The 25,695-nt window shown below is 52.4% G+C and overlaps 2 protein-coding genes across 8 annotated transcripts in view; one reads left to right on the top strand and one right to left on the bottom strand.

Moving 5' to 3' along the window:
* The first annotated feature begins 292 nt into the window (after positions 1-292).
* Positions 293-10,777, top strand: arhgap35b (Rho GTPase activating protein 35b). Of its 6 annotated transcripts, XM_061803558.1 has the most exons (8): positions 293-484; positions 667-1,358; positions 4,135-8,015; positions 8,094-8,235; positions 8,720-8,797; positions 8,887-9,018; positions 9,144-9,249; positions 9,360-10,777. In XM_061803558.1, exons 3-8 carry the CDS (start codon positions 4,302-4,304, stop codon positions 9,760-9,762), a joined length of 4,575 nt encoding a protein of 1,524 aa, XP_061659542.1. In that variant the 5' UTR covers positions 293-484; positions 667-1,358; positions 4,135-4,301; the 3' UTR covers positions 9,763-10,777. The 6 variants fall into 6 exon arrangements, with proteins under 6 accessions (XP_061659542.1, XP_061659540.1, XP_061659538.1 ...); XM_061803556.1 differs by having other exon boundaries at positions 478-1,314; XM_061803554.1 differs by having other exon boundaries at positions 478-1,358.
* Positions 10,778-13,767: 2,990 nt separating this feature from the next.
* Positions 13,768-25,695, bottom strand: part of LOC133491760 (cell adhesion molecule DSCAML1-like) — a 40,694-nt gene continuing 28,766 nt past the window's right edge. The window contains exons 16-33 of one of the 2 annotated variants that reach the window (XM_061803327.1): positions 25,606-25,676; positions 24,921-25,161; positions 24,106-24,291; positions 23,381-23,536; positions 21,939-22,078; positions 20,231-20,384; positions 19,875-19,992; positions 18,820-18,983; positions 18,654-18,752; positions 18,344-18,532; positions 17,966-18,253; positions 17,622-17,777; positions 17,510-17,540; positions 17,318-17,436; positions 17,094-17,246; positions 16,258-16,458; positions 15,878-16,189; positions 13,768-15,673 (exon numbers count right to left, since the gene is read on the bottom strand). In XM_061803327.1, coding sequence (XP_061659311.1) covers positions 15,285-15,673; positions 15,878-16,189; positions 16,258-16,458; positions 17,094-17,246; positions 17,318-17,436; positions 17,510-17,540; positions 17,622-17,777; positions 17,966-18,253; positions 18,344-18,532; positions 18,654-18,752; positions 18,820-18,983; positions 19,875-19,992; positions 20,231-20,384; positions 21,939-22,078; positions 23,381-23,536; positions 24,106-24,291; positions 24,921-25,161; positions 25,606-25,676 — 3,167 coding nt within the window. In that variant the 3' untranslated portion in view covers positions 13,768-15,284. The remainder of the gene's footprint in view (positions 15,674-15,877; positions 16,190-16,257; positions 16,459-17,093; positions 17,247-17,317; positions 17,437-17,509; positions 17,541-17,621; positions 17,778-17,965; positions 18,254-18,343; positions 18,533-18,653; positions 18,753-18,819; positions 18,984-19,874; positions 19,993-20,230; positions 20,385-21,938; positions 22,079-23,380; positions 23,537-24,105; positions 24,292-24,920; positions 25,162-25,605; positions 25,677-25,695) is intronic. The other variant, XM_061803328.1, reaches the window with a different exon arrangement.

Below are 25,695 nucleotides of genomic sequence, written 5' to 3'. Positions count from 1 at the left end.
GACTTCATTATACAAATATGTACATACGAAGTGCCTTTTTTACAATCCCACCCCAAAATGATGGCGTTGAGAGACGTTTTTAATAGCAGGAGAATCAATGGGAGGAAATGCATGCACATTATTTCACGTTTTTGTGTTCGTAGTTGATATCATTCAAACAGTGAAAATGTGCAACAATATGAAAACGTTGCACTGGGTTTGTAAAACACGTGTGAAGCTTTTGATTTTGACTTTGAAAATTATTCATTTTCCTTTGTAATATGGGTCATTTTGCTGCCACTGACAAACAAACCCCAGAGAAGGAGACGCGACTTGTGCACACATCTTGACTGATGTTCGGGGGCGTTCCGTTCTTCACCAGGAACTCAGACGGTAGAAGTTCTGTAGATCGACATCTTATCCAAGCCGCGACGAAAGAAGACGTCGCCGCGGCTCTCTGGCGGACTGGAACACTAATCGAAAGCGTTCCTGTTGGAAAATTAAAGTTGGTGGTAAATTGTAGTCCGCGTCGTTAGTGGTGATCATTTTTCTCTCAATATTTCGACGCGTCGTTCAATTTTGCCGCGTGGGAACAGGAGGAATACAAAAACTGGGAGAAGTTGCGAGAATGAATACTTGAACCACTTTTTTGTTTGTTTGTTTGTTTGTTTAAATGCCCCTTTCCAGCAGCAGTTTTCCCCGTCTAAAATCTTGTTGGAATGCAGTCGGAGCGTCGCGGACCCGGTGAGGATGTCGAACGCGCGTGCGATCGATGAGAGGCCAGTGACGCAGCCCGCAGTCGCCACTCGCCGGCCGGCCGGCCGCGCTGCAGTATTGTGCGGGCGCCGCTGGGTGAGTCGCTCTCCCGAAGAAAAGAAAAGAAGAGAAGAGAAGAGGAGGACTGGCTCCGGAGAAGGGGGGAGGAGGGCCCCCGCCGCCGCCGCCGCCATTATCGGAAAGCTGCCGCCGCCGCCGCCTCGACTCGCACTTTCGCACACGCGCCATCTGCTCCGCGAAGGCTTCTCACGAACGGCCGGTGCCGGTGGACGTTTTTGTTTTTGCTGGATGGACCGCGAGCTCTCGGGCCGTTTTGCGCGAGGCGTCGCGGCGTCGGCCCGGCTCGAAATGTGCACAACAATGGACCCTCGCGAAAGGCGAGCAACGTGGTGAAGCTGCGACGGGGAAGGCTTTGTCGGATTTGGGCCCGCTTCGGCCACATCGGGCTGTCCTCCGTCCTTTTTTTTTTTTTTTTTTTTTTTTTTTTTTTGCGGACCTTTGTCGCCTTTGCGGTGTTTTCCAGTTGCAGCGATGCCGAAGAGGAGGAGGCAAGCACGGGTAACTAAGCGCACATTTTCACCGGCGACCGCGCATGCACTCGAGTGAGTACTCGCCACGGATGGAGAAGGTCGAGTGTTGTTGCTTTTTTTTTTTTTTTTTTAATGTTTTTGTATGTATGGATGTGTGTGCGTGCGTACGTGCGCGCTTTTCTGCGGCTGCCGCAAGACGGCCGGCCTGCCAGCTGCGGCGAGAGAACGGGAGAGACGTGCGACGCTATGCGCGCCCTCCTCTTATTTGTGCCGTTAAGTGTGACCCCCCCCGCGCCGGACAGCTGGTTCGAGAAAGCCCCTTTTTGACGGGCTCCCCCGCCGAGCCCGGATTTCTTGACGGGCTTCTTGCGATCTCATGACGTAGATGTGCAGAAGAAAGCGGGCAGGCCTGGCTTGGTCAGGAGCGAGCGAGCAAGCAAGCAAACAAACAAACAAATAAACAAATTCCCCCCCCCCCTTCCCCATATCGACAGCAATACGTAAGGTGGCCAAATGGGATCATCCCGGCAAGTCGATTGTGTTTGGATGAGCCCCACCCGCGTTGCACGTCGTTCTTTATTTTGGATGTCAGGCCTAGCCCAGCTGAGCAATGCGCGAGCGAGCCGCTAGTGGGTTTTGCTCGCTCCCGTGTCTGTCCGCTTATTTGCTTCTCTCGACTCCCCCGATCGGGTCCAAACGCTTCGTGCTCTTTGTTCCTGTCAGAGATTTATTTGCGTGCCGAGACCCGCAAGCCCGGTTCCAGGCCGTGCATTCAAGCCAGCGGACAAATGACCCGTGGCCAAAAGCGGACTCGACTGGATACTGCGCTTCATCCACAGTGGTTGAATGGCAAATACTCCAGTGGTACTTCAGTTCCATTTCTGGAGCCCGTCAAATACACTTCTGCTTGTTTCGTGGCAATAGCAAGCAACGACAATACTTCCAGTCCACAATGATTCCTATGCCGGCCGCGTTTGGAATCATTGTGACTTTTGAAATGTCGAATAGGTTCCGAAAATAATGCTAGGTACTGACGGATCGCGAGACCGTGCACGAAAAATCACGACATTAACGGTCTTGCTTTTGCTCTTTGGAACCCAAATGAACCGGACCCGCTCATTCGTTGCAACAACCAGTTGACGGTCCTCGTAGCCCAGAATGTTACACCAAGTACAAGATGTGAATTATTACTACTCAACATCTGATATTCTGACATTAGAAAGAAAAAAATAGGGGCCATTTGCTCAGAATGAAATGTTCTGAATAATCCCGCTAACGTCAAGCGTTCAAATCAGGGGAAAATGTTGAAGATTGGAAAAGTGTTTGACAATTTTGAACTTTGATGTTTGGAGTACATTTTTTAATATCTCATTTTGTAGCCACAGAAAGGAGGTGGCAGTCCAATAGGATGCATTTGCGCATGATGAAGCCAGACGTTTCCATCCGCTGTGCCGGAACCAATTTCAGTTTTTTTTTTTTTGTCTCAAAGTCCAAAGTCAAATCAAGACTGAATCTCTCCAGTTTCAGGTCAGTCGGGATCAGCAAAATGACTTCATTTTGTCCAATTTTAGATTCTCTTCCTGGAGGTTTAAGACCGAGCGGAATTTCCCTTGAAGTGCATGACTTGGCTCAAAGGTTTTGGGTGACCTTCCACAAACGTCTGACAGTATTCTGCTGGGATCCTGGCCCAGTTCTCATGACAGAACTGCTGGAACCGGGTCAGGTTTGTCGCTTGCCTTGCTCGCACACGCCTTTTCAGATCTATACACAATTTTTTTTTTGTCCAAGCTTCCCGGCTGATGTCTTGAGATGTTGCATTAATATCTCCACGTAATGTTGTTTCTTCATGATGCCGTTCCTTTATGAGGAGCTCCATTTTCTTCTGCTGCAAAACAGCCCCCACAGCATGATGCTGCCACCTCCATGCTTCACAGCTTGGACGGTGTTCTCAGGGCTACAAGCCCCCCCCCCCCCTTTCCTCCATTCATCCAGCATCTTTACATGGGTCTTCAGTTTTTGTTCTGGGATTTATTTGCACATTTTGGACCAAAACACGTTCATCTCTGGGACACAGAGTCGGTCTCCTCCCTGAACGATGTAAAGGCTGGACATTCCCACGATGTTCATACTTAGCTTCAAGCATCTGGAAATTGCCCCCAAGGATGAGCCAGACTTGTGGAGCGCCATGATTCTCTGTCTGTGATTTTCTTACGATATCAAACGAGGCAGCAGAGTATTTGAGATGCGGCATCAATGAACTCACACGTCGGAGCTGCCGTAGCCATGACCCCGTCAACTGGGTTTCCCCGTGTTCTTTAAAGACGCGGTACTTATTGCGTGACGATGCATGAGGACGTCTATTTGTTGCAGATTTTTGCATTTGAATTGTCAGAAGACGTTTCCTGCTAGTTTGGTCGAGGGGGTCGTCATAAACCCGGAAAGAGGGTCTCTTGTCAGCTACCAGTTGACAATTCAAGAATTCAAATTTGAACACTGAATCATTCTGACCGCCGATTGAACGTGACTGAGATGGTCACACCATCGCCGACGACGCCATTTGTCATGGGATGCGAGTCTCCATCCGTTTTTCGTTTTGGAACAAAGGAACTTTCACTGATACTGAACGTAGGTATGTGACCCGTGTACGGCGCAACGCGGTCAACTTGGCAAGGTGTTTTTGTTCTACTGGTGGGATTTAGCGCCACGGGTGGTACAATCGAGAACGCGGCGACTCCCACCTCTGCCCGCCCGGTCAGTCAGTTGATTTTCAAGTCCGACACTCGACGATAATGTTGTGGCCGTTTGTGCAGTGCAAAATTGCTAAAGCCGGTCCCCCCTTGTCTTCCAGGACCTGACGTTCAAAGGGGATGAATGAAGGAAGGGAGCCTTCATATCGTCGACATATCGCACAGCTCCATCAATTGAAACTCCAAGCGAAAAGTCAGCCCTTCAGCAGCTTTATGGACAAACCTTTCCCACCACAGTCGCCGTTTATGGCAGGATGAGCCTCAGGAGATGATGATGGCGAAAAAGCAAGACGTCCGCTCCCCCGTTTACAATCTGATCGTGGTGGGTTTGTCAGGTACAGAGAAAGACAAAGGCCAGTGCGGAGTGGGAAAGTCCTGCCTGTGTAACAGGTACGTCAGGCCCAGCGCCGACGACTTCTACTTGGACCACACGTCGGTGTTGAGCACCAGCGACTTTGGGGGACGAGTGGTCAACAATGATCACTTTCTCTTTTGGGGGGAAGTCTCGCGGCTTCTGGAAGAAGGGCCGGAGTGCCGAATGCACGTCGTGGAGCAAACGGAATTCATCGACGACCAGACCTTTCAGCCTCACCGTAGCACCGCAATGCAGCCTTACATGAAACGGGCGGCTGCAACCAAGCTGGCGTCAGCGGAGAAGCTCATGTATTTCTGTACCGATCAGCTGGGCCTGGAGCAAGACTTTGAGCAAAAACAAATGCCCGAGGGCAAGCTGCAGGTGGACGGCTTCCTGCTCTGCGTTGACGTCAGCCGGGGCATGAACCGCAACTTTGACGACCAGCTGAAATTTGTCACAAACCTCTACGGTCAGCTCAGCAAGACGAAGAAACCAACCGTGCTCGTGCTCACAAAGTGCGATGAAGGAGTGGAACGCTACATCAAAGATGCGCATACCTTCGCCATCACCAAAAAGAGTCTGCCCGTGGTGGAGACATCCGCTCGTTCAAACATCAACGTGGACCTCGCCTTCCTCACGTTGGCTCAGCTGATTGACAGAAGCAGGGGCAAGCCCAAGATCATCCCCTACTTCGAAGCACTGAAGCTGCAGAGCCAGCAGATAGCGTCCGCCAAGGATCGCTACGAATGGCTGATCAACCGGATCGTGAAGAATCACAACGAAACCTGGCTGCACACCAGCCGACGCATGAACACGTCCCCGGAGTACAAAGAGTACGTTTTCTTGGAGGGAACGGCCAAATGCAAGAAGCTTTTCCAGCAGCACGTTTACCGTCTGAAGCAGGAACATATCGAGCGTCGTCGGACAATCTACCTGAGCACGCTTCCTCTCGCACTGAGTTCTTTGGTGCCCGACCTGGACGAAATCGACCAACTCAGCTGGTCCGGTGTACAGAAGGTTCTGGAGTCCAAGCAGCACTTTGCCCACTGGTTTGTTGTTCTGGAGGACTCGCCTTGGGAGGATACGTCTCACATTGACAACATGGAGGACGAGCGGATCCCGTCGGACCTTCTGGAGACGGATGAAGCCGAGGAACTGTTTAACGCCCACCTGGAGCACTTGCGGAACGAGTGCAGACGGGCGGAGATGAGGCTCGAGTTCAAGCACAAGCTTTCGTCTTCTCCCTTTGTCACACCCGGGAGACCTTGGGAAGAGGCTCGCAGCTTCATCATGAACGAAGAGTTCTACCAGTGGCTCGAGGAGCCCGAGTACCTGGACCTTTACAACCGGCATCAAAAGGAGCTCATTGACCGCGCGAAGGAAGACTTTCAGGAGCTGTTGCTGGAGTACTCCGAGCTTTTCTACGAACTCAAAGTGGACGCCAAACCGAGCAAGGAAAAAATGGGGGCCATTCAGGACGTGTTGGTGGAGGAGCAGCGGTTCAAGGCGCTGCAGAAGCTTCCAGCCGAAAGGGACGCTCTCGTACTGAAACATATCCACTTTGTGTATCACCCCACGAAGGAGACTTGCCCGAGCAGTCCAAACTGCGGAGACTCAAAGATCGAACAGCTCCTGGCGTCCCGTTTCCCCACGTGTTACCCGTGTTTTTTGGATGCCAGAGCTCATTTCGGAGACACCAAGGCCGACCGGATCAATCTCGTCATATTGGGAAAGGATGGACTGGCCAGAGAATTTGCCAACGAGATCAGGGCTCTGTGCACAAACGACGACTGGTACGTGTTGGACGGGAAGATGTACGAGCTGACGCTGCGGCCCATCGAAGGGAACGTGCGTCTTCCTGTGAATTCTTTCCACACGCCGACGTTCGCCCCTCACGGATGCCTGTGTCTGTACAATTCCAAAGAATCCCTGTCTTACGTGATCGAAAGCCTCGAGCGTCTTCGGGAATCAACGCTGGGGCGGAGGGACAGCCAGCTGGCGCAGCTGCCGACTTCGCTGCTCCTGGTCACCAAAAGGGGCGTCGGCTCGTACGCCGACGTCGGTGGAGAAACTGCCTTAAACCTGATAACGCAGGGACAGCAGGTCGCGAGAAGACTCCAGTGCAGCTTCCTGGATCCCGCCTCCCCCGGGGTGGGCTACGGGCATCGCGTCAGCGAGTCCCAAATCAACCAGGTGCTCCGGGGCCTTCTGGATATCCGGAGGAGCGCGTCCTTCGGCGGCGGCTCCCCCCCGCTCCTCCCCGAGCCCCCGTCTCCTCATCAGCCGGATCCCGAGGCGGACCTCCGCATCGTCATGTGCTTGATGTGCGGCGACTCCTACGACGTTGAGCAGCTGCTCTCGCCCTTCCTGATGCATCAGCACTGCAGGCCCGTGTCCAACGCCGGCACCTGCGTGCTGCTGGAGCAGACGGTCGCTGGGCATAAGCTGGCCATAGAGCTGTCCTTCGTCTCGTATCACGCCTCCTTCGCGTTGCGGAAGAGCAGGCTGGTCCACGGCTACTTTGCGGTGTACTCGGTCTCCCGAAAGGCATCCCTTGAGACGCTGTGCGCCTTCTTGTGTGAGGTTCAAGACATCATCCCGGTGCAGCTTTTGGCCGTGGGCGACAGCCAAGCCGAGTTGACGGAGAGCAACTACGCCCGGGAGCAGCAGATCCAAGGGGAGGAGCTTGCCCACGAGATCGAAGGCCGTTTCAATAGCGTGGTCTGCGGATCGGGGGGCGTCGCGGGGGGCCTGCACAGGATAGAGATGTTCCATCCCTTTCTCATGGAGGCGGTGGAGAAACGCAACATCGTGGAAGCCACGCACATGTACGATAACGTCGCCGAAGCCTGCACCAGCGAAAACGTGTACTCCCCGCGCTGTAGTTCTCCCAGTCCGGTCACCATGTTCCTGGACTCCGAGGACGACGTCGAGCCTTCGCCTCCGTACCACGACGGCACCCTCGCGTCTCACCACGGGGGCTTCAACCTGCCCGACTCGGACTCCGGCGACGTCTCGCTCATCTCCGATATCCGAGACCTGGAGAGCAAACTCAACAACAAGGCGCCCCCGCACGCGAGAATGAAACCCGGCGTCACTTTTGACTTTCGAAAGGTCAGCCGAAACCCGTACACGGACACGGTCGCTCACCGCCGCTCGCTGCCGTCCGCCGTCTCCTGGGTGCCCGGAGGCGACGTGGGGTACGACCCGTCGGATTACGCGGAACCCTTAGACGCCGTGTGCAAGCCCCGCCCCAGCAACGACGAAATCATCTACTCCGTGCCGCACGACAGCACGCAAGGAAAGATCATCACCATCCGCAACTCCAACAGGATGCACTCGAACGGCAACGGCTCCGACAGCGAAGCAGACAGCGGTTCCCTGGAGCGGAGGAGGAAATTCTCGGCGGCGGGCGTGAAGCCCCGTCTCTATCGCGATCGCTCCAAGCGGCTCGGCAAGTTCAGCAGCTTCCGCACCAGCTTCATCGGCAGCGACGACGAGATGGGAGCGCTCCCCAAGTCCAAGGAGGACGACTACGGGACACTCAAGGGGGAACATTTGGTGAACGAGGAGAACGAGGACCCCAAAAAAAGGAACATCCTGAAGAGCCTTCGGCGAACGGCCAAGGTGGGCGTCCGCCGCGTCTTCCGGAAACGGGAGCGGGTTTCGCCTTGCCAACTTTGTCTCTCTTTGGTTTCCTTTCAGAAATCAAGACCAAAGCCCCGCCCAGCAATCCCCAAGCCCATGGAGAGCAGCTACTTTGGGGTCCCCTTAGTCAACGTGGTGTCTCCGGAGAGGCCGATTCCGCTCTTCATCGAGAAGTGCGTTCGCTTCATTGAGACCACGGGTGGGCAATTTTGGTTTTCAGTATTTGTTGCTCGACAAGCCGAACAGCTGCAATGCAAGCTAATTATTTTGACCATCAATTGTGATTCACTGCCTATTCCTCTGACAATAGTATGCATCGTAATATCGCGTTGTGAGGACCGGGGTTCCAATCCCGGCCGCGCCAGTGTGGAGTTCGGATACCCGCGTGGCTTTTGTCCGGGTGGTTACGCTCCGTTCCTCCCACATTAATTGGACACTCTAAATTGCCCCGTCGGTGTGATTGGGAGCGCGACTGTCGTCTGTCGCGACCGGTTCGGGGTGCGCCGCCGACTCTTGTCCAACGACAGCTGGGATGGGCTCCAGCACGCTTGGGAAATGGATGGATTGATAGTTTCCCGTGTGTCACAGTGAACGAATGCGATTGTCTTGGGTGGGTGTCTACGGAAGCGAATGGACGAGATCCATTTTTGCTCATAAGCTGCACTTTTCCCGGCTTTTCTCAGGTCTGAACACGGAAGGTTTGTACCGGGTCAGTGGGAACAAGTCCGAGATGGAAAGCATCCAGAGGCAGTTTGAACAGGGTGAGTTGAGAGAGCAAAGTGAAGGTTGACTCCAAAGAGCCGCTTTCTCCTCTCATTGATGGTGCCCCCCCCCCGCTTTCGTCTTGCAGACCACGGATTAGACCTGGTGGAGAAAGACTTCTCCATAAACACTGTGGCCGGAGCCCTCAAGAGCTTCTTCTCCGAGCTGCCTGAGCCCCTGGTGCCTTGTGCTCTGCAGGCGGACCTACTGGACGCTTTCAGTAAGAAAAACCCGCCGGCCCGTAACCAATGATCGATGGCGCAAAGAGGCCCCTCGGCGATAAACCTTCGCCGCGGATGCCGCGCTGAAGGTTTTGACGCCCCCGTTTGTTTGCTGTCAACGCAGAGACGGGTGACAGAGAACAGCGGCTCTACGCCATGAAGGACGTCCTGAGGAGATTCCCCAGGGAGAACTACGATGCCTTCAAATACGTCGTCAGCCACTTACACAAGTAAATGGGTTTGTTTTTTCTTTTCGATCTGACGAACTGATTGACATCGATCAATTGTTAGTCGCACGGAGACCGACCGGAGACTGACTCGCGTCTTCCCCCAACTTCAGGGTGAGCCAGCTGAGCAGGCTGAACCTGATGACCAGCGAGAACTTGTCCATCTGCTTCTGGCCCACGCTCATGCGGCCCGACTTCACCACTATGGACGCCCTGACGGCCACGCGCACCTACCAGACAATCATTGAGATCTTCATCCACCAGTGTGCATTCTTCTTCTACAACCAGCCGCTCGTGGACTCCCCCACGGGGCCGGGGGGGCTCCCCGCTTCGCCCACCGCCACCCTGGGCGGGAGCTCGGCCTACTCGTGTTACCGCTCGTCTCCTCCGCACTTCAGCCCCCTGCAGCAGCAGTCGCCGCCCACCACCCCGCAGTCCCCCCTGCAGTCCCTGCTGCCCCCCTTGCACCAGCACGCCCACCCTCACCACTCCCCCGCCGAACAGGAGACGCTGTGAAAACCGCGTGCGCCCCCCCCCCAGATTCTCGACAGCAAGACGGATGTGCCGACGTCGTGGTGGATGATGGAAAGGGGGCGGGGCGCGGGCACGAGACATTTGTGGCCGCTGTGTTTTTAAATCTGTTCTTTGTCCTCATGAAGTACTGCCACTGGATTTGTCGTCTGGCCCTCCGTGTCCTTTTGGGGGTGAAATGTTGCGCCCTCTGGTGGAGGTCTTTGGCAAGCCCATTTCATTGGTAGCGGCGAGGCTTACACATCCAGGGATGCACTTTAATGTCCAATTTTGGTTGAGTTTTTTTCCGGGGGGGGGCATAACTGTGCATTTATCATTTTGACAGCTCAGCCATAGCCTCTCCAGATCAAATTTTGTTTACGTAAAAAGGAGGTTTTTTTTTTTTATACCCGCTTACTTCTCTGAAGCACTTTTTGATAGCGTAGCGTTACATTTGTATTGTCCATGTTCCCCGTTTAGTAGTCAAGATCCCCAAATGTAAAAAAAAAAAAAAAAAAATCTCATCGGTTGGATTATTCCAGGGCGCCGATCCAGTTTCAGGCCTCGCGCCCTTTCTAGCTGTCGGTTGAGCCCGATGGATTTTCGGGGTTTGATTGTCAATGTGGGTCAAGTGAAGAATTGTAGCCATATTTGATCAGCGCACTTGAAACGTAACAAGAAGATGGTGTTGAATATTCCCTCCAGTTTCCACACTGACTGCAAATCACGACGTATTGAAGTATTTTAGCATATCGTCCATTCTTAATGAAGAATTTGTTTTTTTTTTGTCCAAACCTTCAAACTAACAAAACCGAGCTGTGTGTTTCCTACTGGGACAGGACAAGTGTGTTCTATCACTGGATGGTTTGTTTTTTTTTCTCCACAATGATGTTTGGTCATCCGTTTGAAAGGAGTTGCTGCGACCGGCCCATGGAGAGAAAACACTGTAAATACACAAGCGGGACTGCTCAAAACCATTCAGTGGGCAAAGTGTGACTTGTGTACCTGTTTGTAGGCTGGGGTAGGCCCCCGTCGCCGAGCATTTCTCGTGTATTTTGATGATTTGGGGTTTTTTTGTGAAGGGTTCAAGGCCACTTAGTGCATGACTTACAAACCACGGGAGAGATGAAAGCCTCTCCGTTTGAAAAATTCGTCCAAAGACGGGACAAATGCTTCAAAAGGAAAACCATCAAATTGTCTGACTGAGCAAATAAAGATGAAGGCCTTATGTGAACTGTACGATAGTTCATAAATTAAATCTTGTAAAAATCGTCCTCGTCTTTGTGGTTTTTATGCGTGTATTTTACATTGAAGACGTTCAAAACTGACCCCGTGGGGGGAGCGGACGACAACAAAACAATGACGGAACTGTTTTGGTCGGTCTATTTGAAATGAAAGCGACCTGAAACATTTAGCAGGGAAACGAAAGCTGCGCTCAACTCGGCCGGCGTGACCAGTGAAGACTTCCTTTTCCGTCCCGGCCTTGCAAACCTCACAAAGTACAGGACAGGATTTGAAAAAGTGGAATTGCGCACAGGTCTCAGTTTCGTGGCGGCCTTTGCATCCGATTTTGTGCTCCGCTGCCCCATTTTGGAGCCAAATGGCCCCCATCGTCCTTCAAGTCTTCTCCGTTGATGTTGTTAGGAAGCCGCTCGGACTTTTTCCTCCCGGAATGTTTTTTTCCATTACATTTTCTCCAAATTCAAAAGCCTAAATTCATTGCCTTCAGCTATCTTCTCTTTCCTCCTGTCCATCCACTACCATTCAGACACGGGCGAGATTCTTGGTGGGGGGCAATCGCAATTTAAAAAAAAAAAAGTAATCAAAGTTCCAATCACAAGATGGAGAATTGAGTGGATTTAAATTGCCTGTGTACACAGGTAGCTCATTTATTGTATATACTTTGTTGTTCAAAAACTATTTACAATAAATGCATGTTTCTGTATTTATGCTCGTGGGGCATAATGACAGAATTACTTGATGTTCTTCTATTACAGTGATTCCCAAACAGTGCGCCGGGCGGGCTACGTTAGTGTGCCACGGGAAGTTATCCAATTTTATGTATTTGCTGGAGAAAAACAAAACAAACATTTATTCCAAGAAATAATGTCTCTTTATGCCACTGATGCAAAATGACAGACAGAACAAACAAATCCTCTTCGATTAGATGGCAGGAAGTACATACAGTAATTAATCGATCCATTTTTGTCGGTGTGCCGTGGGATTTTTCAATTGTAAAATATGTGCCTTGGCGCTATAAAGGTTGTAAATCCCTGTTCCGTTAGATGGCAGGAAGTCCTTTGCGTTTGTTGTTGTGCAGTGAGATTGCCTCAGCTCCATAAAGGCTGGGAATTCACTTGCCCCGGTCAATGTGATGCGTTCAATACAACGGCAGCGTGTTTACACACAACTGCGAGCGCTAGCAGTAGCTTGCTAGGCTAGCGATCGGTATCGTATTTAAAGTACACGAACGTACCTGAAGGAAGCCTTCCACCGGGGGGTCGGGAGAGCCATAAACGGCAAAATGCCATTTCAAAAGGGCCATGCAATATTATATATATATGTATATATAACCCTATTTGAGCATTGATGTGGAAGCGACACACTCTCGGAATTCTTATGATGTCGCGGACCAATGATGACAAAAGCACTTCTTACCTTGAATGTGACTTCCGGTTTTGCTGACGGCTTGAAAGTCTTTCAGACGTCGTTAGATTTTGCTCCACGCAGGTGTTGAGACTTGCATCTGTCCATCGGGAACGGAATTCAATTGGATTTGCCGTCGTGATGGTGCGATGATAGCGAACAGTTGTCCCCGTTTATTTGTTTGATGGTCTTGTCTTGGTGCGAAAAGTTGTCAAAATGTTGATTGGCAACGTCAGGCATGAATGCTTTGGGCTCCTCCTTCTGTCGGTGACTCGACAACTCCCCCATCTTCTTCTTCTTTTTTTTTTTTTTTTTTTTTTTTTTTCTTCATTTTTCCGAGCCATCGTTTGCACAATTAGTTGTTGCCACCTGCTGTGCGTTGGACCCTTCTGCGCCTGCGCACGTCGACTACGGCAACCCCACGAGGACAAACTGTCTCTGCTCATTTGCGTTGCCCACGTGACAAAAACGGCATTGTACAGTATGGAGGTGACGACATCAGATGGTTTGCGAGCCACAGGTTCTTCTCCTGCGGAGAGGGCCGCTAACCCAGTTTTCTTCTTTTGCACTCGTGTTGTATCCGGTCCATTTCAGATGACCAGATGAAGCCCAACGATCGTAAAAAAAAAAAAAAAAAAAGGAGACGGAATACAAGATTTGATTGCAGTAGTCTGACAATCGTGAAAGAGAACATTTGTCTTTTACTCTGATACGCATCGCTTGTCTAGTCTCTCCCATTGCATATTTCTTAAAGAAGTTCATTTGCGGTCAAAAGTCGATGTCAACGGTGGTGAGAGTTGGCCGCACAGTTGTGAGGACCGGGGTTCAAATCCCGGCCCCGCCCGTGTGGAGTTTGCTGATTTGGGCGCTCCGCTTTCCTCCTACATCCCCAAAACATTCATTGGAGACTCGAAATTGCCCCGTCGGTGTGATTGCGAGAGCGAACGTCGGCTGTCTCCGTGTGCCCTGCGATCGGCCTCGGCCGGCGACCAGTTCAGGGCGTACCCCGCCCGCCTCCTGCCCGATGATGGCTGGGATTGGCACCGGCACTCCCACGAAAAAGGACATTAAAACTCATCTGCTGAATAAGCACACCAATGCCAATTTTCGGCAGATTTCGATCAGGGCGATACAATTGGCGTCAGGTCGAAATATGAGCATATTTGATGATTTCTTCTGCGCTGACGTGAGTTGCAAGCCTAACGATTCCTGCAAGTCGTTAAAAAATCCACTGCCCCGTCCGTCCGTCTCAGAAAAGAACAATTGCCACCTGAAGATGTGAAATCAACTTTTGAACACCCGTCGGATCATTTGTGAACCACTCGGAAAGCGTGACGTATGAAAGATAGCTTTATTGCACAAGGTGTTAGAATGATCTTTTTACTTTTTGCTTTCTTTTCATAGAAAATGTACTTTTGAACACAAGCAACTCAAACATGTTTGGGATACCTGCAACTTTTTTTTTTTTTTTTTTTTTTGGATCTTCAGACGCTTTTTTTCCCCCCCACTTCAAATGTTTCCCTTTTAGCAAGCATGCAATGACTTTTGAAGAGGATCAAGAAAATACAAAATTAGAATTCAAAAAAGAAAATAATGGGACGAATGACAACATCAACAATCTTAAAAAAAAAGAATTGAACAAAAATCAGCATCAAAACATGAAGGAAAAGAAACATTTGGACCATTCAGAAGTAAGATCTTCTTTTAGATACGATGTCAATTGTTGAAATTGGGGAATTGATCGGTGACGTGCCCCCGCCCCGGACGTTCTGACGAAAATAGCTCTTCATACAAAAGTCGGTTCGATGAACAAGACTTCATCTCCTAACGTGACTGGCGAAGGGAGCAGACGATGCTGCCTCGTACGCGCTCAAAGGATGTTTGAACACCTTCGCACCGGGGGGTGTGGCACTCTGATATTTACAGAATATCTGCGCGGGCAGGTCAGCGCCGCGGGTCCCCGATTTGCTTTGGCCGACGGGCCGCGTACTGGACTCGACTTGAGTCTCGGATCTCCCACTTGAACTCAATCCCAAACGAACTCCGCTCAAAAGTCGACATTCCGGTAGGTTCGCGTGTCAATTTGGCGCGAGTGAGCGTTTCGTCACTTTCACAAGTGAAAATTGCCGACATTGAACGTGTCGAAACGTGGACCGGGATGCCTCCGACTGGCCTCGGTCGCCTTGACGACAGCAGCAGCATCTCCCGGTTGGATTCGCCAAATGCAAACGAGGAACCTCGGCTAACGTCCGAGCCGCGCGGCGGTCCGGTCACCCGGCACAATAATCATATGAAAGCAAAAGGGGGTGGGTCCATCTCGCTTTTCCCCATCTCAACATTCAGAAGGTCCGTTCTGAATTCTTTCAGTGATGGATCGTCTCGTCCTTTTGAAATGACCTTTCTATCAATATGACGACAGAGCCATTTTACGCTTTATCGTGGTTTCGCTTAGCTGTCAATATACCTACATAGAAATATATAAAGTTTATCCTTTTTAAATAGCAAACATTTGCAAGGTGGGCTAATCGCAGACGCTTCGTCACACCCGGCAGAAAAAAAGAGCGGCGACTTCTTCTTCTCGAAGTGAACCTGAACCAGTTCTTAAAGAGGAAAATTGCCAATAGAGACACAAGAAGGGCAAAAGAAAAGGGCAAAAGGAACACAAAGTCCTCCGAACGGTCAGTAATAATACTCAAACTATGTCGGCCGCAGAGGCCGGAGCTTATTATTTGCTCCACGCCAATAATCAATATTTGGCCGCGCAACCGTAACTGTGAGCAGTCAGCAGTTCTTTTCCAGAGTCCCACGTGGAAGGACCCCTGCGGAGAGGGCAGCGGGCAGCTCACCTTAAGTCGGGTACCAAAGACGGCGAGGTCGCGGGATTAGACCAGCGTGTACGACTTGGAGTAAGCCCCCGCGCTCTGTTTCTGCAGCCGGCCCAGCGCCGAGGAGCTGCCCTCCAGCAGCGAGTCTCTGGAGCCGCCCATCTTGCCGCCGATCGCGGAGCCGGAGCCGGAGCCGGGCACGGCGAGAGTCCTCTGGGGCAAGGTGGCCGTGCCCGAGCCGCCCAGTCCGGAGTGGCCCAGCGTCAGCGCCTGCTGCTTGCCAGAGTCTAACGTCTTGTGGCGGCCCTGCGTGTGGTACGCGCGTTGCGTCAGGCCGCGGACGGACGCCTCCCGCGGGGGGACGGCCGGGCAGGGGTCGTGCAGCTCCCCCTGCTTGCGGAGGAACGGGTCGGTCTTCATGTAAAGGGGGAGGTTGCAGAATTCACCTGCGAAGAGCGAGCGAGGGCGGCATTTTTGCAACAGCAGCTTCCTGGCGTGTTTGACCAATAAAGTGTTCCCCAACTATTTGCGGAGCGTCTCAAGTAGTTGAGAAAAGCCCAGTTGGATCTCCATTTTTTGCAAATATTCAGGGGGAACACTTCATTTGCCCCACCACCCGAGACCAAAAAAGGAGGACGCGCCCGACTTACTTTTGTTGGCGCGATGAGGGATGGGCACGGCCACGTTTTTACCACGGTCGTAGTCCTGCGGCTTGGGCGGCGAGGCGGTGAAGCGACAGATGCCCGGCTCGGACGGCGTGCTGAGGGAGGTCATGCTGTCCGCCGGGTCGTTGGTGCCGGTGGTCATTTGGTCGGAGGAGCTGTCGGAGATGAAGCACTCGGTGATGGTGAACTTGGCGTGCTGCAAGTGCTCCTCCAGCTTGGCGTGCTCGTACGCCCTCGCCAGCTCCTCGTAGGTGGACGAGGCGCTTTCCGTCGACACCATGCTGTTGCGACCTTTATCTGCAAAGGCACAAATTGCCCCGCGGTTGCAAATTTGCCGGAGTCCCGCCGGAGCGCCGCAAACTCACCCGTGTCCTGCGAGAGGCTGGCGCTGTAGCTGTCGCTCTCGGCGGCGGCGACGGCGTGAGAGCCCATGGTCCGCCAGTCCGAGGTCAGAGTCCGCGCCGAGGCCGTCGACTGGCTCTGACTGGGTCGGCTCAGCGTCCACTGGCTGGAGTAGCGGTTTCTGGAGCTGTGGGCCGACTTGATGCTCTTTCTGGAAACCGGATCTAAAAGAACGGCGCCGTCATTCCAGGAGATTTCTGATGCACTTTACTACATTTACGCAAGACAAAGAATACACTCTGGGTGGCTCGGCCTCACTGAGGACGGACCCGACCGACCCTGACCCGAAAGCCGCTCACCTAGAAGATACTTGCGGGGAAAAAAAAAAAAAAAAAAAAAAATCGTGAAAAAAAACTCTCAGTCGAGGCTCTGAAATGTACACAAGTACAAAAGTGAAACTATTTGACATTGTTTTTACTGTCAAACATTTCACAAGCTAGCTTATGGGTGCAGCCATTTGTGATATCAAAACAATGTTTTGCTTCCTGCCCAATAATAAAATGGTGTCAGGCTCCCGCACGACCGCGAGCCCTGTGAGGATAAGCACGTCATCTCATCGATGGATGGATGGATGGATGGACGAATACCGCCCACCTCCAACAATGAATTGCTCCGCCACTCGATGGCAGACAGCGCAAATCGCTCTTTTCTTTTCTTTTCTTCTCTTTTGTGTTCAAAACAAAAGAATTTTGTCATTATTTGAGTACACTCGCGACTCTGAGCCTCGGTTCAAAGGTCAAACGGGTTGGTAAAAGTTTTTGCGGCTTTCTAAAAAGTGCGGGAAACCCTCGGGACTCACTGGTGCCGGGTCGGATGTCCGACATGTCGATCAAAGGTCCGGAGTTCTGGATGAGGGCTTGGTGGTGAAGAGAGACGCCCGTGCAGAAGTTCTGCGGGTTGACGGATTGGCTGAATTCGGTGTCGGTCACCGGGACCGCGGCCTTGTCCTCTCCTGGTCGAAGAAAAAAACCATTTCAAAAACGGGCCGACCGGATTGGCGCGGCCCGACGTGAGAGGTCGCACCGATTTGTTTGATGCCTTCCTTGTCCTCAATGAGCAACTGAACTCGAGGAATGTCAATGTGGAGTCGTGGGCCCTGGGGGGGGCCCTTCACAGGGGTGTCGATGCTGCGGTTGTTCTTACTGCCCACCCAACGAACGAAAAACGCCGTCAACTTTCCGCAGAAAAGAGAACGACTCAAAGCTTTTGGCTGACCTGATGAGCATCTCAGCGAGGCTCTTCGCGTCTGTGAAAAGCAAAGGCCATTTCAGATCGATAGTTCGAAGCAGCCACGGGTTCTTCCGGTCCCCGTTTGTCTCGTCCTTACCTCGAAGTCGCTTCAGCCGCTTCTCCTTGCGTTTCTTGCGGACGACGAAGAGCAAAGCGACTCCGATGGTGAGCAGAATGACGGGAGAGCCGATGGAAAACAACTTTTTCACGTCGTCGCGCTGCCCTCGGGCCGACTTGATGGGCGGGATGGTACCTGCCGGACGTGCGAAAGGACGCAAGGCGGACGCTTGGAACATTCTTTTGGCGACGTTTCGGTATTGGTGACATTTTTGGTCAAGTCGTGATGGAACGAAGGTAGCGGGAGCCGCGCGCAGGTTTGACGTGCGATCGATACTCGACCTCGACTCGGGGCACTGGAGGATGCGGGAAAAGTGCGCTTACTTCCGTCGTAATCGGTGGTGGCAAACTGGGAGCTCTGGTTGCCGCAGCCGGCGCTGTTGCAGGCCTTCATTTTGAGCTCGTACCAGGTGGCCTCCTGCAGCTCGCCGAGGAAGAGCTGCGCGCTGGAGTTGGCCTTCAGGCTCTGCCAGGCCCAAGTGCCTTTGGGCCTGAAGTCCAGCATCACGTCGGTGATGGGGCAGCCGCCGCTGGTCCAACCCTGCAGGTTGAGGCCGGCGTGCGTGGAGTTGATGTGGGTGAGGAGCGGCTGGTCCTTGCTGAAGACGGGTTCTGAGGAGAACGGGGGGAGCCGTGCGGGTGAGCGGGAAGCGGGCGGGCGGACGGACGGAGCGCGTCTTCTTGTTTTCTGCCGTCGTTCACCTCTGCCGTGCGTTTTGGCTTCGATGATCTCGCTGATGCGCCCCGAGCCCACGCTGTTCTTCGCCGCCAGCTTGACCTTGTACCACGTTCCGCAGCGCAGATTGTCCAACCTGAAGGAACGCTCGCTGGAGCTGATGAAAACGTCTCGCCACTCCTCCGTGTTGTCCACCGAATACTGGAGCACGAAACCTAGCGATCAAAGCCACTCGGGTAGTAATACATGGATTGACCAGCAGGAGGCAGAAGAGCCTCATGTTCAGATGGAAGCTGCTCGAGTCGGAGTCTAAATAATGCGTCGTCGTGTGCGGACCTCTGATGGAACTTCCGCCGTTGTCCCCTGGGATCCAAGCCAGAGTGATGGAGGAGGTGGACGTGGTGGAGACCGTCAGGCGGGGTTGATCCGGAGGAACTGGAAACAAACACGTCGGCGGTGACTTCGCCGCCCCGAGCGGAACCGGGCGGCGTCTTCGCCTCACCTTGCACGACCAGATTGACCACGATCGTGTCGAAACCCAGAGTGTTGGTGGCCGTGCACGTGTAGTAGCCCGAATCTTCGGCTTTGACCGAGCGCAGCGCCAGAGTGCCGTTGGGTAAGATCTGCCGCTGGCCGTCGGCCGTCACCGGAGCGGCCGAGTCCTCGCTGACGGACGGCAGCAAACTTACGGAAACGTCGATGCGGTGGACACAGACGACGCGATTGAGTTCCGTCCATTTTTCAAGAGGTCGCCGTCCCCCCCACCGACCGAGCGTTGCAATTTTGGACATTCCCAAACCTCCAAAAGCAATCGATTGAGTGGCTATTTTGCCCATTTGATTGATCGCGTCGGAACAAAATCTCGAGACCGGATTTGCGTACTGATGATAAAGATCGCAACTGATCCGAGCCGAATAGAAGTTAAGCCTCGCCTCGAGAGATCCGAATCGGGAGGACGCTCAAGAAATAAATTCAGGTCCGGTCGGGCAAGGGGCGGGTCCACCCTGGACTGGTCGTCCTTTTTTTTTTGCAATGCACGGACCGTGGGAAAACCCGAGCCAAGATTTGAACTCCCAGATCTGGGAGGTAGACCTGCTAACCACTAGGGCGCCGCGCCGCCCCCATTTAGAGTAAATGCAAATGCGATGCACTCAAAAGAATTTTTTGGCGGGATCTCTCTTCGCTTAGCTTGTCTTGACGCTAACTTTTCAAGGCGCAACAGTTAATCGATTCATTAAAAGGATTTTGATAATTGATCAACTCAAAACTGACCAATTTTCAGCTTCTCAAAATCGGACGTTTTCAAAAATGTGATTCGACCTCAATCAACTTTTTTTGTTTTTGTTTTTTTGGCACATTTAGAATAAGAAGAATGAATTACGATTAATTCATGTTGGTGTATTTTCTGCGTTGTCGGTCTGAAACGTCTTGTTTTCGAAGAAAGGCACAGACTCCCCCCCACCCCCCTTTAATCCGGGATTGTGAAAATAATAGTTGCGGCCCCACTTTTGGCCCGGGACTCAATCCCGGCGGTCGCGTAAGGCTCAACGCACGCACCTGTCTTTGGTCCACTTGGCGCTCGGGGCCGGTTCCCCCACCGACTTGCAGGGCAGACGTACTTCCTTCATCCAGGGGGTGGTGACGGTGCCCCCGAAGGACAAAATTTTGGCCGGCACTGCAAAGGACGACACAAAGCGTTTGACGGATGACGCGCGGCCCGACTGCCTGGAGGGCGTTAATTGCGCGCGACAGTCCGGAGCGCCGCCCTCGGTTGATTCTTGCCCAGTCCCTCCCTCAGGGGTGATTTTACTTTGGACTAGAAAGGCCCGGTTCATCAGCACCTCCTTTCGATCGGGAGGGCGGCCGACGAACGTCGCGTTTGCTCGCCATCTTTCGGGCGCTCGATCACGCACCTTTCCCGGCGGGCTCCACCGTGACCTTTGAGCTGACGTTGCCCCGGCCGGCCGTGGTCACGGCGGCGGCCCAGATGTGGTACTGCTTGCCCCGGCTCAGGTGCGTGATGTGGTAGAAGAGCGTCTCCGGGTTGGCTTCGTACTCGCTGGGAGCCTGCAAGACACAACAAGGAAGACTTGGACTGAGCGCCGTCCGCCGCGTCCTGCTCAGACTTAAGTTTTTGTTTTGTTTTTTTAAATCTCAGACTTCCGGTCGACATCATTGACTGCACCAACGTGTATTTTATCCGAACGAATGTTCCTCATTGGCGGAGGAGCGAGCTGAAGCAAAGGCAGCGTCTGCAATTCAGTTTTTTTGCATGCAGGAATGAGAAATTTGAGCACTTTTCTTTATTTTTGGGCAAACAGGAGATTTTGCTCTCTTTTGATGTAGTACTCTACTTCCTGGCTATTCTTAAAATCTGGACACTTTACATTTGATTGCTTTTGTCGATTCTGCACAAGACGTATGACGTATTTCCCCACTTGACCTTGAGACTATTTCAAAATGTTTTTCTTTATTTGACTTGAAAAATGACTGAGAACGATGTACTGTATTGAATGCAATGTATTGGATTTTGTTATGGTTCATTTTTGTCATCCAATCATGAAAACGATGACATGCAGCCACCCCTCAGTGCGGAACGCACGTTACCGCCGGCCGTCCATCAAATATGACCAAAATCTTCGGTTGACCAGATTCAAAATGAAGACTTTGCAAGTCTACGTAACGTTCGGGTTCCAGAGTATTGAAGAATTGTAAATGTATTTCATTCATGCAGATCGGAACAAAACAATTCAAATGCTATCCGACGGCCGAAGTCAGAAGCGGATGCGTTCGGACGTTTGATTCCCGAAGCGATTTCCACGCAGGGCAACGCGCACAAAAAGGCTGCATTGAGTCAAGTCAGTCAATCTCCTGTTGTGTCTCTTTTAGTCCGTGCACGTGTTCAGGGTACCCCCCCCCCCCACGCCGATTCACACGACGGACGCGCGCGTCTGCGCACACACCAGCCGAACGCCGGCCGCCCGTGTTGTGGCGATCCAGGGAGCGATACGGGGAGATAATGAAAAGACGAACAAAAGCGCTCTCGTCTCGATGTGACTGATACCCTCCTCCGCTCCTCCCTTCCCTTCCCTTCCCTTCCCTTCCCTGCCCGTCCGTCACTCTGCCCCCCCGTCGCTCCCTTCCTCTAATGGTGTCTTTCTTCTAGCCTCCCTCCCCGTCTCCCAGGCCGCACTCATTTGCATTGCAAGCGCGCAGCGAACGCGAGCGGCATTTCGGAATGACAACAAAGTGAGAGGTATCAAAATCGGCCGCGCGACTTAAAGCAAGAGCGAAACGCCTCACGCGGGCGTATAAATAGCAATCGGCTGAAATGTGTCGTCTGTGCGCCTCCGCGATGCGGCAGCGTGCGCGTGTGAGCTTGCTCGCCGCCTCATTTGCATATCTACGTCTCATCACGTTGCCAAGACAACCTCATCTGTTCATCTGGGAGGCCGGGAAATAAGTGCAAAGACTCAACGAGTGACAAAAAAAAAAAAAAAAGAGAGAGAGAGATGGCATCTCCGCAGCTCGCCTTTATGACGACGCTCCAATCACTGATTCGATTTGGATCGTGCTTGCAAATTCTCATCCCGGAGGATATTTTTTGATCTTGTGGCTTACCGGCTGTCCAGAACCGGGGCTGGAGCAGTAGATGGTGTACTTGCGGATGACGCCGTTGGGTTTGTGGGGAGGCAACCAGGACACCACCACGCTACTGAGGGAGGAAGGAACCGCCTTGATGCCAGCCGGCGGACCAGGAACTAGAGAAACCAGACGCCGATTAGCAGGGCAAATCCGACGCCGGCACTGATACGAGAGTCCTCCTTGCCAGCAGTTGGCGCTAGCTTGCACTCACTGTCTTCATTGAAAGTACTCGTTCTACCGAGAGTGGAATGGTTCTGACAAAGGAGAAAAAAAAAAAAAAAAAAAAACCCCAAAAAATTCCCCGCACCGACAAGCGTGCCGTCCCTTTCCACGCCATTAATGTGATCAGGCTCATTTGCAGATTTTTCGTCTTATCCCCCGCTAAGCCGCTCTGGGAGGACTGGAAAGGCGTGCCTTTGAGCGGCCACGGGTGACATATGTTCCCTCTGACGCCGGTCAGCGGTATTGACGGCCGCGACGCCCGACGTTTTCTCCTTGACCGGCAAACAGATTAGACGCTAATGTGCGACGCTCCGTCAGCCGCGTGCCGCTTAATACGCTCGATCGGAAGTCATTAAATGCGTGCGCGGCAAAGGAAAAAACGACGCCGGCTTCCCCTTACCAAACCAATTCCTGACAAAGATTTGGCCCGGTCTCAGGGCTCGACAAAGACAAGTAAATCGGTCGGCCGTTTCGGACGGGATGGATCAGGGCGGCTTCCTACAAGCGAGGCAAAGGCGACGACGGGCGGCACCTCGGCATGACGGCAACCCCGCGGCAGAGGAGACAAGTGGGTGCGGCGGAGTTAAGTCCCCTGCGGTGCCCCAAACCCGACCAGGAGGACGGCGGCAGCCGAGTAGTCGGCGTTCCGCCCCGTGCGAGTACGAAGCAAACAGAACCGACTCAGTGATTGTTGCATGAAGGGTCCTGATGAGAAGGGGGGTGGGGGGCAATTGACGAGCAGCTCGAGGGGGTCCTCAAGACACACAAAAGGCTGGATGATGTTCCTTGCTATCTCGCCATCTTCAGGCTTTGTTTGCCACCCGCGCCCCCACCTATACCGACTCGCGGATCCGACAATAATCCTGCCTCCAATGGTGTAAGCACAAAATTAATTCTTTCTAATCCGAGAGGACTTCATCCTTCCGCCTATGGCAAAGGCGTTTGCTGATGGAAAGGATGATGATGATGACGGTTGGACGATACGCCGCGCCGGGGAGAAAGGAGCCCCCCCCCCGGGCTTCTCCCGCCGGGCCTCGCTCAGCCCGAAAGCCTCTTAATTCTCATTAGCGCCACTAATGGCGCTCCCTCGCATAAATGCGCTTTTGCTCGCGACGCGCACCACGCCCATTTGCCCCCCCCACTGAACTGTACGAAAGCAGACGTTTGCAAGTATGTCGTGCCCGCAGCGTACTCACGATCTTCACGAGTTTGGATGTAGAGAACGTCGCTGCGGACGCCGTCGCCGGCCTGCGTGTACGCCAGCACTTGAACGCTGTAATTGGTGAACTTGTCCAATCCTCGCAGCTCAACTTGCTCTCGGGTGCTGGTGATATTCTGCATCTCTCCCCACTCTGAGAAGGGTGCAAGGATTTCACTCACGAACGGACACTTTTCCTGATCAATCGCTACGGTGAACCTCTGCAATTTTTGGCGCTTTCGCCGCCATTTTGAAGATCGGAGGGGGATATACTCAGTCATTCCCAGATCAACGTACTAAAAGTACTACTTTGGTGGCACAACTCCGCATCAAAGAAGAACGTTGAAGTGAGTTGAGGAGTTTCATTTCGACAAAAACCGTTTTCGCTTGCATCTCGCACATCTGTGTACAATTTGAGACATTTTTTTTTTTTCAGTTTTGCAGATTTTCGCTCATAGCAGAAGTTCACAGTTTACAAACGGGAATCACAGAAGACTGACAAACAACTCGAGTGGCAAAAGTAACAAATGAAAGTGACATTTGATGATTTGCAATTCAATCTACAATATTAACAGTATTGGAATGCACCAATTTTATGTCTGCAACAAGCACAGAGCGTGTCAAATGTACACAAGGTCACACTGAACGACGACAAACAAATCCAAGTGATAGCGCTTCACGGGGTCCCACGCGACTGAAGTTGAGAATGATATAGATAATTACTCTGCGTCGGCCATCGGGCCGGGCCCCCGCAGCACCCACCTCCGTCGGGGAAGAGGGACCAAAACACCACGCGGTAGCCTTTCAGCACACCGTGCAGCGTCAGCCGCGGAGGCTCCGCCCACGTGATCACCGCCTGGTCCGATGTGACCGAAATGGCTCGCACGTTCTGCGGCGGTCGGCTGGGCACTGGGAGAGAAAAGATGCGGAAATCAGAAATATGGGCAATCTTATTGCCGGCGTTCCGAGGACGTTCTCAATGAGTTCGCGGGAGGGTGGCTGACGACGGAGGAACGCAAAAGAACGAGCGGCGGCCCGGTGAAAATTCAAGCGAGCTGCGCTTTTCAGGCCCCGCCGTGGAAACGAGGAGGGCGGACGATAAAAAAAAAAAAAAAAAAAAAAAACGGAACGGACGACGACCTATCGGGGCAATTCCGAGAACGTCGAGCGCGATCGGAGACAATTCAAACAAACGGACGCATTGGATGGACAATGAAAAAGAAAGCAGAGGAAGGTTGGCCGCGTCCTCCTGTTCAGCTTCAAATCCAACACTTCCAACGCAGTTTTCATAGATGCATCCATCCATCTTCATAACTGCTTATCCTCACAAGGGTGCCCATCCCAGCCATCTTTGGGCAGGAGGCGGGCCAACGCCTTCGACTGCTTGCCAGCCAATTGCAGGGCACGTCCAGAACAACCAAACCTACGGGCAATTTAGTGGCTTTGTGTGGGAGGAAACTGGAACTAGATACATGTGGAATTATTATAATTATCCTGAAGCAACCCCACCCCCAAAAAAAGCCCCCAGCCTCTCTTACCATCTTCCAGTGTGGTTGCGTTGATCTCCGTACTCGAAGGGCCGGTCCCGGCTCTGTTGAAGGCCTGGACCACCACCCCGTACTGGGCAAACTTCTTGAGGTTGTCCAGAGTGTAGACTTCGCTGTCTCCGGTCGCCTTCATCTCCACGATGCTGTACTGGCCGTTGCTGCCCGGTCCGTTTTCTCTGTAGCCGATCTGGTAGCCACGGATGACGCCGTTCTGCAGCTCCTTCTTCGGCGCCTTGAAGAATCGTGAAAAGTCACTCATACAAGTAAAAAGATGAACAATTGAAAATGAAAAGCATATGAAAAAGAAGCACAATTTGCAATTGCCTTGGAAATTCCCGAAAGTCTGTCAACAAGCGCAGAGGCCGAGTCAGAGAACGACACTTATTTCTCTCGAATCCTCGTTGCTAGCAAATCAAAGCGAGCCTCTGATATTATTCCAAAAAAAAAGCGCTGAGCAGTAAAAAGATGACGACACGGGGAAGAATCCGGTTGGATTTCTTAGTCAGCGCTTTGCAACAACGCCACGGCCTCACCGTCACTTTTTTTTTTTTTTTTTTTTTTTTTGCACGACGACGCTAAAATTTTTAATTCATTTGAGCTTGGAAAAGCTCACAAACTTTTTTTTTTTTTACAGTGGCTTAGATCATCAGCCTTGGCAAAATGAATAATAATTTACCCTCCATGTGACCCGAATGCTCTGCGACGTCATCGGCTGAAGAATCACATCCATTGGCGGCCCGTCAGGCGCTGTTGAGGGAAGACGTCG

This window comes from Syngnathoides biaculeatus, chromosome 18 (genome assembly GCF_019802595.1).
Source record: "Syngnathoides biaculeatus isolate LvHL_M chromosome 18, ASM1980259v1, whole genome shotgun sequence".
NCBI classification, from domain to species: Eukaryota; Metazoa; Chordata; class Actinopteri; order Syngnathiformes; family Syngnathidae; genus Syngnathoides; species Syngnathoides biaculeatus.
The sequence above is the reverse complement of the archived record's forward strand: the minus strand, read 5'-3'. Positions and strand labels throughout refer to the sequence as shown.